This window comes from Rhipicephalus sanguineus, chromosome 11, assembly GCF_013339695.2.
Source record: "Rhipicephalus sanguineus isolate Rsan-2018 chromosome 11, BIME_Rsan_1.4, whole genome shotgun sequence".
Lineage (NCBI taxonomy): Eukaryota > Metazoa > Arthropoda > Arachnida > Ixodida > Ixodidae > Rhipicephalus > Rhipicephalus sanguineus.
Genome location: NC_051186.1, coordinates 101,372,825 through 101,391,683, shown reverse-complemented (window position 1 = coordinate 101,391,683; position 18,859 = coordinate 101,372,825). Strand labels below are relative to the sequence as shown.

General features: G+C 46.5%; 1 protein-coding gene across 1 annotated transcript; it reads right to left on the bottom strand.

Annotated features, from left to right (window-relative positions):
* Positions 1-4,160: 4,160 nt before the first annotated feature.
* On the bottom strand, positions 4,161-17,043 carry LOC119373627 (uncharacterized). The gene is made up of 4 exons (XM_037643679.2): positions 16,912-17,043; positions 14,968-15,113; positions 10,688-10,817; positions 4,161-5,825 (listed from the first exon to the last, which is right to left on the bottom strand). The coding sequence occupies exons 1-4, from the start codon at positions 17,040-17,042 to the stop codon at positions 5,561-5,563; spliced, it is 672 nt and encodes a 223-aa protein (XP_037499607.1). The 5' UTR covers position 17,043; the 3' UTR covers positions 4,161-5,560.
* Between the last annotated feature and the right edge of the window lie 1,816 nt (positions 17,044-18,859).

Genomic DNA, 18,859 nt, shown 5'->3' with positions numbered 1-18,859 from the left:
CGAAAATACTTTCCTGCAGCTAAAGTGACGCGCGATGAGTTTCGATTTCGCCTATGCAATTCGATGAAGAATATCTCGAACTACGCGCAGCTTTTGTGATTTCTAAAATAATAGGTATGCCATAAATTGGCACACACTACAACTTTGTAATATAAACATCCGCCCTCAACTGAATAATTAAAAAGGTAATAAACGAGTTTTTAAATGCGAAGCATTTCTTAGCGAACCTCTGGCACTTTGAGCGTTTCTATCTATCTATCTATCTATCTATCTATCTATCTATCTATCTATCTATCTATCTATCTATCTATCTATCTATCTATCTATCTATCTATCTATCTATCTATCTATCTATCTATCTAGCCGCCTACGTCTGGGTGCTCTCATGATTGCCTCCTTAACTTGGTGTAGACCAAAATTTGCTTGGGAGGGTAAGAGGATTCGACGAATATGACTGCCGAGTCATGACATAAATAACTTAAAATGCTGTCGCGTACGTCGTCAAACCCTTTCCACTAGACACGTGTGGCACATACTCGTTTACCACGGGCCGCGGTGTACGGGTATGCGCCACAGGTGATTGACAGTTTATGTCTACCCAGGAACGGCGAGAACAGACATTGGTAACTTAAATGCTAGAGAGTTAATGAAAACCAACATCGGCAGCGTTGACTCAACGAATGGAAATATTAAAAATTAGGATCCCAGCAGGAATCGAACACAAGCATTCTGCGTGGCAATGAGGTATTCTACCACTGAGCCACGCCAGGTCTATAAATTGGTTTGCAAAAACAGCCTACGCAGGTGTAAAAGCGGTGCAATGTGAATTGTGGTTGTGGTGCTGGCTATCTAATTTTACAAGAAAGCAATAAACACTACATGATTATCCTGCGACGTGTACTCCTACGATACGGGCGTCATATCAGATTGACGTCTGTAGTTCCAGTGTTTGCTCCGCTTTTATAGCAGTATAACAAACATTACGTTTGTATTCCTATGATTCGGCAAGCTATATTGAAACATTGCTCGACCCCGGAGGAATACATTATTGAAAGTTACATATGATATCCCCATCACCGCATCGTAAAGTGCACTTCGTCCACCAGAACGACGAAGTGTCCTCTTCCTTTCTTAAGAGGCTGGGCGATGGCCTCATGCTGACCGAGGATTATGTCAGATTGATTGACAGCCACTCGTAGACTAGGCTACGTGGGCCACATACGCCCAGGTAGTCTACGAATAGGACAAACACCATCCACTGATGTTGGTCTACGTAGCACTATCCAGGCCTACCAGCCTCGACGGCCTATGCCTCACCAACGCTTCAGGTGGCTTCAGGTTCCGACATGTCGCCGGCTCTCTCGACAGGCAAGTTGTCGACGAAACGACCGAGGCATTCACCAAGTCCAACAGCTCTATTATACCACATACTTCAATACACATGGTCACCACGATCACGGCCGGATCCTATAACAAGTCATGACGAGCTGCTGGTGCTCACTGATCACGGTGATGATGCCCTTGTTCAATAACTGTCAAGAACTTCTTGCACACAGGCACACGGGTTCGTGAAACGTGCGTGCGTTCTCGGGACACGTATAAGCATTATATATCAGCTTACCGCTTCTGGTGTTGGTAATACCCACGTTGCCATTGGCAGCGTTACCCAACCGTAAACAGCTGCTTATATCAGACATAAGCAGCTCTTCAACATATATATATATATATATATATATATATATATATATATATATATATATATATATATATATATATATATCATACCATCGACTCCCACGTACCGTGGGAGTCGATGTTATGCGAAGCATGCGGCGGGTAGGTGACTGTGGCGTAACTTTTTTACTGGGCGTATATATATATATATATATATATATATATATATATATATATATATATATATATATATATATATATATATGTGTGTGTGTGTGTGTGTGTGTGTGTGTGTGTGTGTGTGTGTGTGTGTGTGTGTGTGTGTGTGTGCGTGTACAATATATACAAATCTTTAGCATCCTTTTGTAACGTGTCGCTCAGTAAAAAAGTTACGCCACAGTCACCTACCCGCCGCATGCTTCGCATAACATCGACTCCCACGGTACGTGGGATCTGCCGAATTTTCTTATTTAGTCCCTTCAATGTCATTTTAGGTGCGGAAAAGTATATCCACCTCGACATAGAGTTCATGTGCGAAAATGAGAGACGACTGACATAGAATTTTTATTGAAAATCTGTAGTGTTTTAAAAAGGCATCTTGCATACGACTGACGTTCCCATGTTCCCTGTTGTTATTGATAACCAGTTTCTCTTGCCGAACTTTTCCCGACACTTTCGCAGATTGGTCTCGCCATTCGTGGTTCCAGGTATGCAAGCTGCTCTTTCCATCTTCTTGACAAAGTGCGCGACGTTAGACTCGTTAAAGAATACATGATCGGAGCAAATGCGGGTGGACTTATTGCTGCGAAAGGTTACCATGCTCGTCCACGGCCTACCACACTACACCGCCGCGACACGTTTGCTAGCCCTAGGGACGCATAACACCCTCAGTGAGCTATTGGAAGCTCAGTGGACAACGCCTTCTGCTCGAACTCATTGGACGGCACCCGATCTCGAGACTGGGATACCCAGTGTTGCCCAATGACGTCGAGAATATCGCCGTCGCTCTCCCGCCCAGGGTCCGCAGGACCTTAGAGGTGCACCCGCTACCCCGGAACATGAGTCCGAGTGTGACGCGGCACACCGGCGCGTTCATGTTCGTCACCTCGTGCACATGTTCGGTGACATCCCTGACACAAATACGCTGTACGCCGATGCTCCACGCTGCGGCGAAGGCTATTCCGTGCTAGTGTTGAATGGCGCTGAAACTTTATTTACAACAGCCTTTCTGCGGAATTCTACACCTACTGACGGCAAAGTCCTTGGTGTCGCGCTTGCTCTACGACACGTTCTTCGGATTCCTGGAGAGGTGTACACATTAACCGATTCCTAGCAAGCAGGCCGAGCCTTTTTGATGGGACGCGGCTTCTACAAGGCGGCTCACTACATCCTACACAAGTAATCAAACATAGACACATCCAGCCCCCAACGTATCCACTCTCTCTGGACTCCTGGCCATGCATCATTGCCGGGTAATAGGGACGCTCTCGCGGTCGCTCGAGAAATTGCCCACCGAGCTGCCGGGCATGGCGAGGTCGAGAGTCCAAATCAAGTGGGCCCTCCGCTCACATACCGAGACATATTAACACACTACACCAGAGCTAGGCAGGCCATGTACCCGCCACCAACGTCATTTTCGCGAGAGGAAGAGGTGGCCCTCCGCCAACCTGAAACACGTACTTTCCCCGACCTCATCTACATGCATAAATTCTACCCTGCCGCTACGCAGACTCTTGCCCGGGCTGTGGCATCTCCGCAACGGCACTGCATGTCACGGTGGAGTGCGCCGCAAAATTACTCCCCCCCCCCCTTCCTGTCATCCTGCGCCCTTTCGGCACCAAAGAGCTGTGGGACGATGCCCTCTGCGACGGTCCTCCCGAGGTCCGCCAGGCCTGGGTTCAGTGGGCCCGTGTGGCCGCCGAAATCCTGATAGGGACCCAGGACTAGGGTTCCCTCCCACGTGCTTGGTTTATATATTTTTTCAATAAAATGTTTTCTTTCACACTCTCTCAAGTAATTTGGCGTGAAGCCGCTATTCACCAGCGTCGCAAATGACATAGTTTTGCAACTGTGTTTCGACGTTCTTTAATGTGATCACTCACTATAACAGAAGCAGAAGCTACCCTTTGAAGAAGCTGCTATTTCAACCACATTATTTGCGGTAAGCATTTGAAGTTTTGTCTAGAGAACAGATAGCACGAGTTCCAAATTACTATCCATAAGTGACTATATTCGAACGTCCTAATAATGAGATGTAGCACCAGGACCGTAAGTTAGCTATATTCGATATTCTTTGTAACCGTACATAAGAAATCGGCCCTAACAAATCGGCAATTTGGCTGAGGCAGAAACTGTAGCTACAAAAGCGCAATATGTAAGGTTTCAAACCCACCATAAACATATAAACAGGTATTTAAACCTAAAGAAACAGGAATATGAGAAGATAATTTTGCAACATAGGAAAGCTCCTTTGACAAAAAAGACCTGCGCTCACATTTGAAGATGGATGTGAAAATGTGATGATTAATTGTCTTTCAATATTTATTTTTACTTTTATGCGACGTTGCTAGCTTTCAGCCTCGCGCGAACCCAATATTTGTTCGTTTTGAATTTCTTTATAAAAAAATAAATGCCATTCAAATAAAGCGTCGCCAACTAATTTTTATACTTAGCTCGTTACAACCAATATTTCGCTATATCAGTGTCAGTTATGAGGTGGGTGAACGGTACAGCAAATCGCAACTTGGCGATCAGTGTCTTTTAATTTCACTGATATTCAGCATTAAGCACGCAGAAATAAAGTTGCTACGTTCTCCATCGGCCGAAATCTTTTCTTCGGTTTATAGATGATTATATCTGCGTGCTTTTAAGGGGCAAGTTGGCCCCATATTAATCTCACTTGAATTTTTTTGTATTACGCAATTATTTCACGACTGAAATAGAAAAAAAATACGTTTATTCTTGTTGACGTCTTAGAAGCCCTCAAAGCAGCTACTATATATCTCCATTAGGGATTAGTGATTACAGAAACCGGCGCAGACGCGCCTTTATGTTAAAAACATGTAGGCTCACAGTGAGAAAGAATAATTATCAAGTGGCGAATTTTGTTGTTTAGTGTGCGCACCTAAAGGCGCTTGATCATCCTCGCCCGACAATGCGAAGGAACCAATCTTTGAAACGCTCTTCGAAAGTTTAAATTTGGTTTCCGGCGTGAAATCAGCCGGACGTCCTCTCTCCGCAAAATTAAGCAGCGTCTCCTTTTTTACAGTCCTAAAGAGAATATGGATACCTTGTATAAAAAAGTTTCGCTCATGCATTAGATTCGAATGCTTATCTCTTCTGGTTTAAACGTTATTTCGCGTATTTTTCATAATTGCTGTTCAAATTTCACCCCGCAGTCATTTTAATGTGCACCCCGCTACTTCTTCGGCATTTAATAGATTTTTGTACATATTTTCTGAAACATCCAGAATATTACAAATCTACGCCTAAACGCCAGAATACGAACTTCCACGACGAACTTCTCGTGTCAATTAAAGGCGCTGTGGAAGTGCGCAGACATCAGTCAACAGTGCTACAAGACATTCTCTGGAATTGTAACTAGTAGACGTCATATTAGTCAACAATATAAAACACCCCTTAGACCTGATGCAAGTTTCTAGGCGAATGTAAATGAAAAATAGGTGTTGACTTCACAACTACCCTATATATACCTTTTATAAAGAGCTTTCATTCGTTCATTAGATGCTTCGGTATTGATTCTTCGGTCTTTTCAGCTTCGATCTGTCGCCATAGACGCGCCGAGCGCCTCCTGCGTGGGAGTTCGTAGTCGGACGAAGTTCGTCAACCGGATGCCGGTAAACCGCTGCATGTATTCCGGTCTTTATTAGTTCTTTTTCTTTTTGTTTCGGAATGAGTCCGATATCTCAACGGCCAGCTCGATGAGGTTAGTCTTCTTCGGTCCAGGTGTAGGCGGCAGTTTGGGCAGGGCGTGGCAATCGGCAGAACCCCGGGTGTACGGTCCACACACGAGGCTTAGCACTTGGCCGAAGATGCGCTCCATCACGTTGGCCACGTACTCCTTGGCCGGAGAGTTCGGATCGCAGTCGTCCAGGGCCCGCTCCACGCACTCCAGCGAGTTATGGTATGCGCTGAAGAAAAGAGCAGATTTAGTGCACATCTCCAAACTTCAAGTAGGCACGCGGAAAAAGGCATGACCTAATCGAATCTTCTTGCAAAGAAACCGGTAATAACGCGGAAAGGAAACGTGCTTTCGCCGAAGCCGGTGCCGTTCTGTTAAACGTTATACATACATACATACACACATGCATACATACATACATACATACATACATACATACATACATACATACATACATACATACATACATACATACATACATACATACATACATACATACATACATACATACATACACACTGGCAACTCACGAAAGACAGGGTATACTGGAGATCATTTCGAGAGGCGTTCGTCCTGCACGGGACATAGAATAGCCATTTGATTATCATGATTAAATACAAGAGCATAAATTTCCATGGTGTCTCATATGATCGTTATTGTCTTAAATTCTTTATTGCTTATTTTTGACGCACCAAGAAATCGATGAAACCAAAGCTCTTTGCGCTCAACACGCATCTGAAGTGTCCTTCTACACTCTAAGGCAAATTTATCCGAAAGAGGAGTAACCGAGCCCAATAGGCGCGCGCGATGAACGGACAGACCGTCGATGAGCAAGCGGAGAGGGAGGCGTGCCGTGTGCAAACCAGTTAGTCTGCAAAGCGGTTCTGTCGCGCTCGGAGAGTTTGCCGACTTAGGAAATATGCCTCGGTGCCTTTGATATAGACGTATGCGTGGATGGCCGTGTCGTGCTGCTTTTACGTCTCGCCGCACACATGAAATGTGGAGCTGGAATCGACATGCCGCGATGCCGCGCTGTATATCTCAGGCTTAGTCACTGCACTGCGTCGCCACGGGCTAGGTATGGCGGCCGAGAAAACAGGCCTATCGGATCCATGATTTCAATCTGATTCTGGACACAAATCGGCGCTGGATTCTTTCAAAAGTTAATGATCGCTCTTTATTCTGCCGTACCTATCGCGTGAGCGAAATTGATCGTGATTGATCGTGAGGATGATCGCGAAATTGATCGTGAGGATGCAGCCGTTGTCTACAACGAGCAGAATGCTGCGTACACTGGCGCGTGCAATGCCTGTCATCCATCGCTTCCGTTGGAGCAGCTTCAGAAAAAGGACTGTACGAGAAATGACATCGCGGCTGGACCTGTCTTGGACATTTTGCAGTGAATTCAATGAACGAAAGCAGAAACTTCATAAGTATAGAGAAAAATTTTCTTTCGTTGTCGCATGGTCTGTGAAAGCAGTGACACACGCATGACTAAATATTTTTTCGCGTGTTCTTTTCCGGGGCATTTGTTGCTCACCGCGGAAAGAAACACGCGAAAAAAGTATTAAGCCTTGCGTAGAGTAACTAGAAAATCAGTCCTAGGGATAAAAAGTTCATTCGAATGGAGTGTTTGAGCGGACCGACCGTTCGTCCGGCAAGGTGCAACTGCGAGGACTAGCGGTTGTCCGGTAAGGTGTAAATCTGAGGACTAAATGTTAGTTCATTGAGATGATCTGTGGGGACTAACTGTTAGACCCGGTGCCGTTAGTCCTTACAGGGATTAATGATTGTGACAGGCCCGTTAGTCCCAAAAGCTATGAAGCACACACCCTTTCAACACCCTTTTGCTTAGAGTGTAGGCGTCCTCGTGTCCGGAAGAATTGTCAGCGCGGAGTTTGTATAAATGTGCATGCCTACGAGAGATATATTTCCGTCCTGTTGTGAACATTTAGTAGTCTCAGATAAAAGTCATATGCTGTCGCCGAATCGCTCACGAAATAACTTGATGAAAATGAAGTGCAATAAATAATTACATGCAATTTGCTAACTAAACCTACAAATTTACATATTCAAGCGTGTATTCAGTGGCGTACATATAGGGCCGTGCGGAATTGATTCACTTTGATGAAAGCATCACATTAAATTTTTTTGCACGGCAGGGCTAGAAAGGCGCGCGAGCGTTCCGTCTTACGGCCTTCGCAATCGAGTTCAATACAATGGTAGCGTTTCTCCGCGGTTAGCGCCACTGTTCAACGCGAGGGGCGTGGCGAGCCTGCCCTATATATAGGCGTTTTTGCTTGCTGGTCGCAGTGTGACGACTTTTAGGGGCGAAGCAGGTTAGGGTCTCGGCGTGTCGGCGGGCATCGTCGTCTGCTGTCGCGGCGTGCATCGTCTTATGACACCACGCGATGGTGTCACTACACGACGACACATAATGAAGTCACCAATGGACATCGTCGATCGGTCAAAGGTAGAGCGATCCCGGAGGCTGTGCAGAAAGTTGAAGTGGATATAAACGCCTTACGTGCCCATCATTCGAGTCTGAGCGCAGCGTTGGCGATGTCGTGAGTGGCAAGTATGGGTAGAGAGCTCATTCAGGGAACGCCAGAGGAGCAGCGGACTTGTGAAAAAACGCCAGTGAGAGTAGAGGCGGGAGTGCGCCCGCCAGATCCGCTGGCAATCAGCCTTCACAAAGTGGAATGTCTCCACCATTTCTAAACACACTTATTACCAATAACAAACTTTAACTATAATATAAAGCGCTCCCATATTGGAATACATAGTATAAAGTCACCCTTGCTTCATAAGAAGTTCTATATGCGACGCCAGGTTCTCCTGCAAGAAGATAGTAATATTTTTGCTGCTTTGTCACAACCGTCACTTTCTGCTTTGGCAACGTTGCTTCTTCGTGAAGATGCGCCGCCAACCAGAACATGCCGCTTTCCTCGCCATGCAGAAGATTTAATTCAAAGTTGCCAAGTATCTGGTCGGACATAGGGACACGCACGGGGAAGGTCTTCTTTGTTTCGACGGCTTCAGAAGCAACAAACTGTAAGACACATTTTTCGGCCCTGAGTTACTGAATCGTTTTCAACGTTGCGACGTCCCACGTCACACGATCACAAACGTTAAAATATTTTCTGAAGTTGCACATTTTAGAATAATCACCGATGTGGTGCTGCGTGTTTCTCATGTATGTATGTTAAGGCGAAGTTGGCGCCAGAGAGCACAGAAGTGTCTTTATTGTAAAGGCTTTACGAATAGTTTTATTGCTAAATCGGCTTCGCTTTAAGAGTTTCATTCAGCCATTTTATATAAAAGCCGTTGAGATGAGGTCCTCTGCTTTTCGCGCGGCGATCCTAAAAGCTGCAATGTGTGACGCCGTGCTGTTGGTATAAAATATCACTCGCATGGTTGAAATCTTTGAAAAAAGGAATTGTTCACCGGCGATTACGATTTTGCCTAATATGAATTCTGAGCGCAGCTCCGTGTTGGGGCAAGGTCAACTGCGTTTAAAGTTTTGGCTTTCCGCGAAGTATCGACTCTATCGACTACGGCATAAATCATAACTTTTGCGAAGTAGGGCAGCACCCACAACGCCATCATTCGTCTTTCTGCGGATAAGCGAGGTACCCGCTACACATCAGTAACGTATCATGTGCACCTTGTTGTTACTGCAAGTGGCTGATGACAATGAAGATTTATGGCTCAGGGCTTTGCAGTGGGTGGGAAACATTAAACCACAAACTTGTTGCGCAATTAGCATTTTGTAATGACTGGTAGTTATTTTACTCTTCTGCCAGTCTATATTACATAGGTTAACACTATTCCTCCTTGCCCCTAATTTCGCCTGCATAGGTTCTTTTTGCAAGTGAGTTTGAAGCACCAGCCTGGCTCTGTGGTAGAATACTCGACTGCACCCCAGAGGGCCCGGGTTCAAATCGCATGCGATCCTCGGTCGGAGGCACTGTAAACTATCGGCAACTCACCTAGTTTTGCACTGCCTCGGCGATCGGCCCACCTTTGACGAAGTGACGATGTCATGTGGTGACGTCATCATGCGACGTCGCGTTACGTGCCCTCATAATGGCGTCCTGGTGACTTCACACATTTCACAGTTCTGTGACGTCATGATGAAGTTTTATGGTGACTTTAGCGCGTGATGATGGTCCTTTTCATCACTCGTATTGATTCCGACGCCGACGGTCAATTTTCGCGTCTCGTGAGGCATCTAAAGCTTTCGCCTTAACAACATATTTAGATGCATTCTTCTGTTTTACGTGCCAGAACCACGATTTCACTGCGAGGCGCACGGTGTTTGGGACAACGAAATAGGTGACCCCGCTTTGTTTTACTGTGGGGTCGGGAGCTTACGCGTACCTAAGTGTCTGTCTTCAAGAGGGTTGTATGTTGGGCCCGTTGGCAATTCCCCACTGTTGATTTACAGCGTGAAACTATTGATAGGCGGCACATAACCGTGTGTCACCTCGGACTTATATTTTCGCGCTGTGCATTTCTCATAAATATAAGTACACGACCATTACCGCAGAGCCCAGCAGGGCAGCACCCGATACCGTGGGATGCAGAGCAGGGCCCTCATCCAGAGATACTATCACGTGGTAGTAACGGTGAAGAATGCTGCGGTCACACTGGTAGGGGCGAAATTAACTATTTATTGGGCTAACTTGTGCCCAGATAACCAGTAACTCAAATTACCGCACATAACTCAAAGCAACGCATGTTGTACACTCGTAGCGACCATCAAAGTCGTCGGTCGTCTATAACCTCCCCGTCGGCTAATTGAATCAAGTTTTATAAATGAATGATAGAAAATGCTAGCGTTATCGCTCGTACTCGCGTTAGCTCCAGAATGAACTTGACTACTCGCGTCATGGCATGGCATGGCAAGTACTTTATTATGGTCCAGAGAAACTACGGCGTGCCCAATCTTATCGGTATAGCCTGAACGAATCGAGAAGTTTCGCATATAAAGCGGCGCCGCTTGCGCCGAGTGGTAGTAACAAATTTTGTAGGTGAGACACAAAAATAAAAAAGTAAGCGCGCGTTGCAATGCTAGCGTTCACCTACCAGCAAGCGTAGTGAATGGTCCTTCCCCCTGGTGCGTCAATGCTCTCACCCAAGCCGTCACGTAGAACTCCGAAGCATTTGTTGAGCCCGACACCAGCCGAGTTCATGCACTTGATGCTGTTTTTGTACACTGTGGATGCAAAAAGAAATGGAAAGCATTTAGTGCGTGCCCTTTATAGGTCATTATTAATTACTGCAGTTTCACATGAGCGCCGCGCGCGCGCCCACACACAAACACACACACACACACACACACACACACACACACACACACACACACACACACACACACACACACACACACACACACACACACACACACACACACACACACACACACACACACACACACACACACACACACACACACACACACACACACACACACACACGAAGCAAACATTACAAATCAGTACAAATTATAGGTTTGATGTAATGGCTGTGCTTTAAATGCGAAGCATTTCTTGGCGAACCTCAGGCACTTTGCCCGTCTCTATCTATGTATGTATCTATCTAGCCGCCTAAGTTTGGGCGCCCTCCTGGGCTTCACCATAGCTTGTAGTATACCAAAATTGGCATAGCTAGGGATCAGTGTATGAAGAGCACGATTCATTGTCATGACATAAATAACGCAAAACGCCTGCCGCATACCTCATGAAACCCATCCCCTCAGTCACGTGTTGCAGATACCCGCATACCACAGCTCATGATGTACGGGTATACGCTACAGGTGATTCACAGTCTCAATCAACGCAGTAAGAGCGAACATACATACAGTAAGAGTGACGTAGCTGAAGGCAGAACTCTCCTGTAAGACGCTCGACTGCCATCCACTCGTCCACTTGATCCGCCAGAATGACGCAGTGTTCTCTTCATTTCTTATGAGGCTGGGCGATGGCCTCATGCTGACCGAGTATGACGTCTGATTGATTGAGAGCCGTTTTGTGACACGCGAGGAAGCCACCCCTAAGTGCCCTGACGGCATACAGCTATACTACAGCAATGCGGACGTCGACCGCTATAATGCACGTTGCTTCAACCCTGCGGACAACGTATTATGTCATCCCGCATGCCATAACATAACTGGCTATAAGAACGAGCAGGTACACAGGGATGCCCTCACCAAGGTGGCCAAGATGAACGCAAGCGACATGGTTAGCCTGCTGGGTTCAATTTGCTTGAGCATCGGCAAGCCGTGCATGATCACGGCCGACATCGACGTAAGCGACGGCCTCATTTATGCAAACATGTGCACCTTGTGGTACATCGAGCGTGACGACCAGGGCAACTCGTGTGACTGTGGCTTGAATTTCCGACGTCCACGGTAGGCGCTGTCCTGCCAGCCAGGACGAAGCACATCACTACCGCAACCCCTCAATAGAATTGGAATGGGTGCCCGTGGTAATGCGAACCGCCACAACCACGATATCCACCAGAAAAATATCTGGTGTAAGAGGACACAGTTTCCCTTTGCGCTAGCAAATCCATAACTATGTATAAGCCACAAAGGGCCACATACGCCCAAGTAGTCTACGGATACGATAGGCGTCAACCACTGAAGTTGGTCTACGTAGCACTATCCAGGGCTACCAACCTTGACGGCTTATAACTCCAACGCAAAAGTTGACCAGGTTCCGACATGTCGCCGGCTCTATCGACAGACAGTCGGTCGAGGACATGACCTGGCTAGCAAATAGGCCTCTAGACATTGTCTTGGACCTGGCTACCACCTTCATTTGATGCCACAACCCCAACAATCACCTCAGGCATACCACTGTCGACGTACAGTATGCAAAAAAGACGCTCTGCTCACAGAAACTGGCGTGTTAGCACTTTCTGAAGTCTGGAGTGATGAGCCCACTGTGTCTTCCACAGCAAGAAGCTACATTGCAGATGCGGAGGCCTGAGCACATATGAGAACACAGCGATGCTCCACTTCAACGTAGGCCGCATCCCACTTCGCCGTCCGCCAGACACAGAACACATACAGGCGAGCAGCGGATTCGGCGAGGTCTGCGTTGCGCACATCAATTACAATAACGAAGACATTCCGCTCAACGCCATCTACCTGACAACTCTCAAGAACCCCTTCCACACAAGCATACGGGATCGTGACACGTGCGTCCGTTCAGCATCATAACGGACAAGTATAAGCACTACATACCAGCTTACCGAGTCTGGTGTTGTTAATACCCATGTTGATGTTGGCATGGTTGCGCAGCTGTAAACATCTGATTATATAACACGTGTGCAGCTCTTCAACATATGTGTCTGCGTATGCCATTTGTACATATCTTTAGGGTCATTTCGTAACGTTTCGCTCAATGTAAAAAAATTACGCCACAATCACCATCCCGCCACATGCTTCGCGTAACGTTGACTCGCACGATACGTGGGATTTACCAATCTTTTCACGTGAGGCTCGATCGGTGTGCTACTCCATGTAGTCGTCAGGTTTTTTTCTCACCTTACGAAAATAAACACCGGCTAAGATATTCAAATGTGCGGTGTTCCTTCTTTGAGATAGTTGCTCAAGTTCGGCCAACTGTAACATTGGCGAAGGTGAATCAAGACTATTGAACCGCTTGCAAAGGTAGTGGGAGGCTAAGGTTTGAATGTTTTCAAGTTCGCATACTTTTCGTTGTCTATAGGTCCCAAATCGCACTGCCGTCTTCCAAAGACGGTTAATAATTATTTTGTACATTGTCAATCTGAGGTAGAGGGAACATTCACCCAACTTATGCTTCAGGAGGCCTAAATTTTGTCGGGCACTAGAGAACACGTTATTTATATGAGTCGACTAGTTAGGACTGGAAGTGAACGTTATTACTAGAGATTTGCAGGCCTGAACTTCTTCAAGCCGGTTATTTTTATACGGCAAACAAAAGGAGGTTTCTTGCGTAGTCTCCGGTTCTCGCCTCTGTAGGCGGCCAGCACCGATGGTGCGAAGTATTGCAGAAGGCTAAATAGCATTCTCTGTCAATCCAGGCGATTCTCAGGCATGCTACATTACGAGACTGATGAACTCTGGATTAAGTAATTCTAGATCACCAGGAGAACAGACATTGGTAATTTAAATACGAGAGCGTTAAGAAAAGCCGACAGCGGCAGCGTTGTCCCTACGAATGGAAAAAATAAAAGTGAAAGTCCCAGCAGGAATCGAACCCAAGCATTCTGCGTGGCAATCAGGTGTTTTACCACAAAATCCACGGTAGGTCTAGAAACTGGTTTGGAAAAACGGCCTATACAGGCGTAATGTCGGTGCAACGTCAATTGTGGTTGTGGTGCTGGTTGTCTAATTTTACCAGAAAGCAATAAACACAACATATGTATTCCTACGATACAGGCGTCATATCAGACAAACGTCTGTGGTTCCAGTGTTGGCTGTGCTTTTGTAGCAGTCTAATAAACATTACATTTGTAGTCCTATGATTCAGCAAGCTATATTGAAGCATTGCTCGACCCCGGAGAAATACCTTAGCGAAAGTTACGATGATGCTCGCATGATTGCACCATAGAGTGAACTTAGTTTAGATAATACTGACGTATGTACTCTAACGTGAGGGCTGACGTTACGTCGCACCATAAGGTTCACTTGAAACGCCAGTGTTGTGGACGCGCCTGGTAAGCCCACGATGTACACACAGCTACTACACTTACAAGAAGCTCGTCTATCCACCTCTTAACGCTTGGCTCAAAGCCATAAAGTACGGCGTAGAAGTACTCGCTGGCTGCTTACCTGAGAAGTCTACACGAGCAGTCGTTATTGTTTTATCATGGCTGTGGTTTTTACTCGTATTATTATCTGTAAAAATATACTTTTTACAGATAATAACACAAGTAAAATCCACAGCAATGAAAAAAATAATAACGCATGGTAGCACCTAAACACTGCTCGTATAAGTCATTTATGTAGTACAGCTGGCTGTAAGCGCGAATTCCTGACTCGCGTAAACAAAGCAGAAACCGTAAGTTGATCTACCTGGAACGAAATATAGTTGCAGGTAGCTACCCAACAGGGTTGCAGCACACCACAGCTTACACCCTTCGCACATGTGACGACCTGGCGAAGGGGCTCAGCGCTGTCCACCTCCGACTCTACTCGGCGTGCCCATACTGGTCAACCGAGCGAAAAGCCCAGCTAAGGTCACTGGATTCTTGGACTGTGTACATATCGCCCGCTGCTAAGCGGAGTTGCCACTCAAGCTCGCGCAACTCGTCTCATGTTCTACAGAAAGTTTATTCTGTCTCTTTTGCCTACAGTTGGTAGTGATACTCACTGTCGTGTCGTTCGTTGCCTTCTGTGCAGGCGGCCTCGAAGTCGTCGCCCGCGGCTTCCATGGCAACCAACGCCACGGCGCGGGGCACATTGTCCAGGCAGCTCTCCGAGAACTCGATTGTGCAGGCTATCTGCTTGGCGTACAATCTGGTACCAAGACATAGAGATAGACATCGCCTTCGTAAGGCAATAGCAAACCACATACTCTGTCCATCTTGCACAGAGACGCGGAGACGGTATCTGACACTGACCACATTGTACGTTACCGTGAAACAATTAAGTTGCCAGCAGTCTTGATCAGCTACAAGAGCTATTCTTAAGAAAAAACTCGCAGGGTCCCTCATTGATCGGCGTTAGTCAATTCGAAGGCGGAAGCCATCTTCCTCTTTCTCTTCTAAGTCGATGTATTGAACTTCCCGCCCCCCCCCCCCTCCGAAAGTTTCTGCAACTAATGTGGTTTCGCATTGCCTCCAGGATTGGCCCACCTTTCACCAAACAATGATTTCATTGATGACGTCACCATGGGACGTCAGTACGCGGCGTCGTAGTGACGTCAAGATGACGTGATATGGTGGCGTCATCACGTGATGATTTTTTACATCACTCGTGTCGACGCCGCCGACGGGGGATGCCGGTCAATTTTCATGTTTGGTGAAGAATTTAGGCTTTCACCCTTATACATTTGTTTGTTTTCAGCTCCAAAAAAGCTCCTGGCAGCGGGGCGCACTGACTGACACTAAAGACGTCCTGCGTTCAGTCGTCGCTCCCGTCGATTCGTGTAGTCGCCGTTCGTTTCTCCGCGATTATTCGCTCCCTTCGTTAACGCGATGGCTGCCGTGAAAAAGGAAGAACTTGCTGCTTTCCGCAAAGCTCGCGATAATGAACACTGTCGAACGTCCAGAAAAGACGTCTGACGTCATCCCAAGAAGCATGCTGAGTACGATATTGAAGAACAAGGCCGACATTAGCACCGAGGAGGAATAGAAGTTTTCGGCAGCCGACAAATACGCACAGCTGCGTATGAAGATGCTGAGATGTTGTTTACGTTGATGCCGTTTTATCTCGCCTATAGCCCACCCCTGCAATATCACGCGCCCTCAACTACAAACCGCGGAGAATTAAGAAAAAAATAAAGAAGGAATCCCCGTATAATGCCGTAATGCTGGCTTCCTTGCATTATCGTGAAGGAATGCCGTCAAGTCAACATGCCCACCAAAATTCGCCCGTATAATACGGTAAGTTTCTAGCAGTTTTATATCGAATTACACAATATGCCGAACTAATTCCCGCTTTCTTGCGAGCTCGCTATATGGGGTTTTGACTCTGTGCAAAATTAAGGAGGAGACCAAGAAAGCGCCCAGACGTAGCGGCTATAGATAGCTATATGGAAACGGTGAAAGTGTATTTGGTTTGCTAAAATAGAATGCTTCGCATTTAATAGTAGCGAAAAAGCATTCGTTGTACCGTAATATTCCCAGTACATTGAGCATTCACAATTGAATATCAGAATTATTTGGTTAAAATCTCATAAAATTTCTCAACCTTCTTCCAAGGGCTCTGCCGCGTCTACTCTGTAGCCCAAATACCGAATAAGGTGGACTAACCTTAGAGTTAGTGCGAGCGGACGGACCTCGGAGGCAGCAAGGTCCGCCGTCGCGCAGAGGACGTGTCTCGCATCGTGGACAGTTTCCATCTTGCTGACGCAGCGACGAGGTTTCGTATTTACAATGCCCCAAGACGCGCTACACTCAATAAACAGTCCCACAGTGCATGGCGCCAAAACAGCCGCCTGTAGAATGCACCTGACAAAATGTGTGTTGCCTGTCTACAAATAACGTTTGTACTTCCGACTTGGGTATGGACCGTTCATATCGTTTTGATTTTATTTCTGCGCAGTTTCGGTATATGTCAAACGCAGCAATATATTCATGAAATGTTGACTCACTCGCAATTCGCCCGGAACTGGTCCTCCTCGGGCTCCGGCAGGTACGTGGTGTTACTGTACACCAGGTAGTCTTCGCCGCAGGCGTGTAGCTGGGATATCTTGCAGCCGGCCTTCAGCTCGGCCCGACACATGCCTACTGTGCAGTACGCAAAGGAACGACCCGAAAGCGTTTAATTTCTTGTTAAACAAATCACATCTTCGTCCGTAGACTCATGCGACTACATAAGTGTTCTGTGCAAAATTATATGTTCAAGAACTATACATAAACCGATATACAAGGTGACGGTCTTGGCGGTAGGATTTCACGGTTTTGTAAGTATTGTTTCTATGTTTCTATTATTTCCAAATATTTGCCATATTTCGCGCCCCTGCTAGTGAGCGAACGTGTACTAGGTTCCCGGGATGTCGGGGCAGACGACAACAAATCATTCGATTTAGCACTGCGGTCTATACAAAATTGTTATTGTGAAGCGCTATATGGGTTCATCGGATAACGTGTTTTTCATCCGCTGATCTGCCCAAGCACACACAATTTAGTGTGCAGTTCCTTTATCAATTTAGGTAGCCAAGAACATGGCACATGGCTAGCCGAAAGTCAAATAAATTATATCCTAAAGCCCAGAAACCAATAAATATGCAACGCATTGACAGATTGACTGTCACTCAATCATTAATTCAGTGGTGTTTTTTTCTTGTTCCTTTTAACTTAAATACTGTTCGCGATCATCACCCTGAGTGCCTGCTTGTCGCTCCTGCAGAACCATATTCCACAGTTCTCGAACACATCTATGATGAGCCTTGCACTGGTCGTTTATGTGTGACAAGCAGGTGTGGCTACGCACGGCGTCGCGTCTGCCGGCCCACTTTTTATTTCTTCCTTTTGAGCTGTCGCTAGCTGTGTACTCTATCAACGACGCCAGCGGCCAGAAATGCTTCCCTCCGGCCTCCTACGTCCCATCGTCGTCCCCTCTCAACCATGCTGTCACGTATTAGTCGACCTCCTGGGCCCCTCTACGACGTCAACATCGGGAAACGAACGGGTGGCTGTCGCAAGCGAACACGCGGTCCACTGCGTGCAAGTTGCGCAATGTTGCCGATTTCCTCCTTATTGATGTTGGTGCCATCTCTGTATCTGTCGGCTGTGGGGGCTGCTGTGGACAGTCCTAAGTAATGACCAGGTTGGACGGGCGGCTAATTAAGGCCAGTGGGGCCCTCGGCTAACGCTTGCCCCACGTCGAGGTTTAATGTTTAAATAGAGTATGTCTGTTCTATTCTTATTGATGTCAATTTGATGCAAGGCGCTTCCGCGACATTTGCTTACTGAGAGAGACCAAGCCTTTCTGCCTGGAGTTCTCGTCGATATTCTGCGATCGTACTCAATTCGGCATGGTGTCGGTGGATGCGGCATCTGTCCGCTATCAGCTTTCTGTGAATATATATTTTCGAAAGAATATTTGAAAGATATGTGATTGTGAATCCTTTCTGTGGTCTGAAACTGTTCGAGATCACATAGCTCGCTCACCTTGAGGCCGCATTATGATTTGAGCGAGGAACAGAAAGGTTAGTGTGACTTCAGTCGCACAAAGAAAAATTCTGGTGGTTAAAATAGACTAAACTACACCAGTCAGTGGTCCTTTTTCGCCAAAGACGCAGCTGGCGACCTAAAAAATGGTGCGGCTGCCTTACGTTGGTTGCTCAACTTGGCACTGTGATTCAAGGAGATGTGGCTCTATTTAAAAAACTAATCCTGCATAAGAAAGTGTAGTTGTTAGAAAGCTATGCATGCTTCGCCGTGCGAAGTCGGGAACAGAAAAACAAAAATACATGCACTTACATATATGCACTTACCCAGGTAGCAGATAATGAAGGCGCACACGGGACCAAGTTGCCTCATTTTCGTTCGAACGCTCGCGCGCGCACCTGCAAACGTGGAGAGTACGTTACGACA

Bases quoted from the DNA above. Each gene is read 5' to 3' on its own strand.
- LOC119373627 (XM_037643679.2), bottom strand. From the start codon at position 17,042: ATGTGTCGGGCCGAGCTGAAGGCCGGCTGCAAGATATCCCAGCTACAC. The intron at 10,818-14,967 runs GTGAGTATCACT...TTGCATCCACAG, and splicing joins AGGCAACGAACGACACGACA to TGTACAAAAACAGCATCAAG. The intron at 5,826-10,687 runs GTAGGTGAACGC...TCTTTTCTTCAG, and splicing joins ACCATTCACTACGCTTGCTG to CGCATACCATAACTCGCTGG.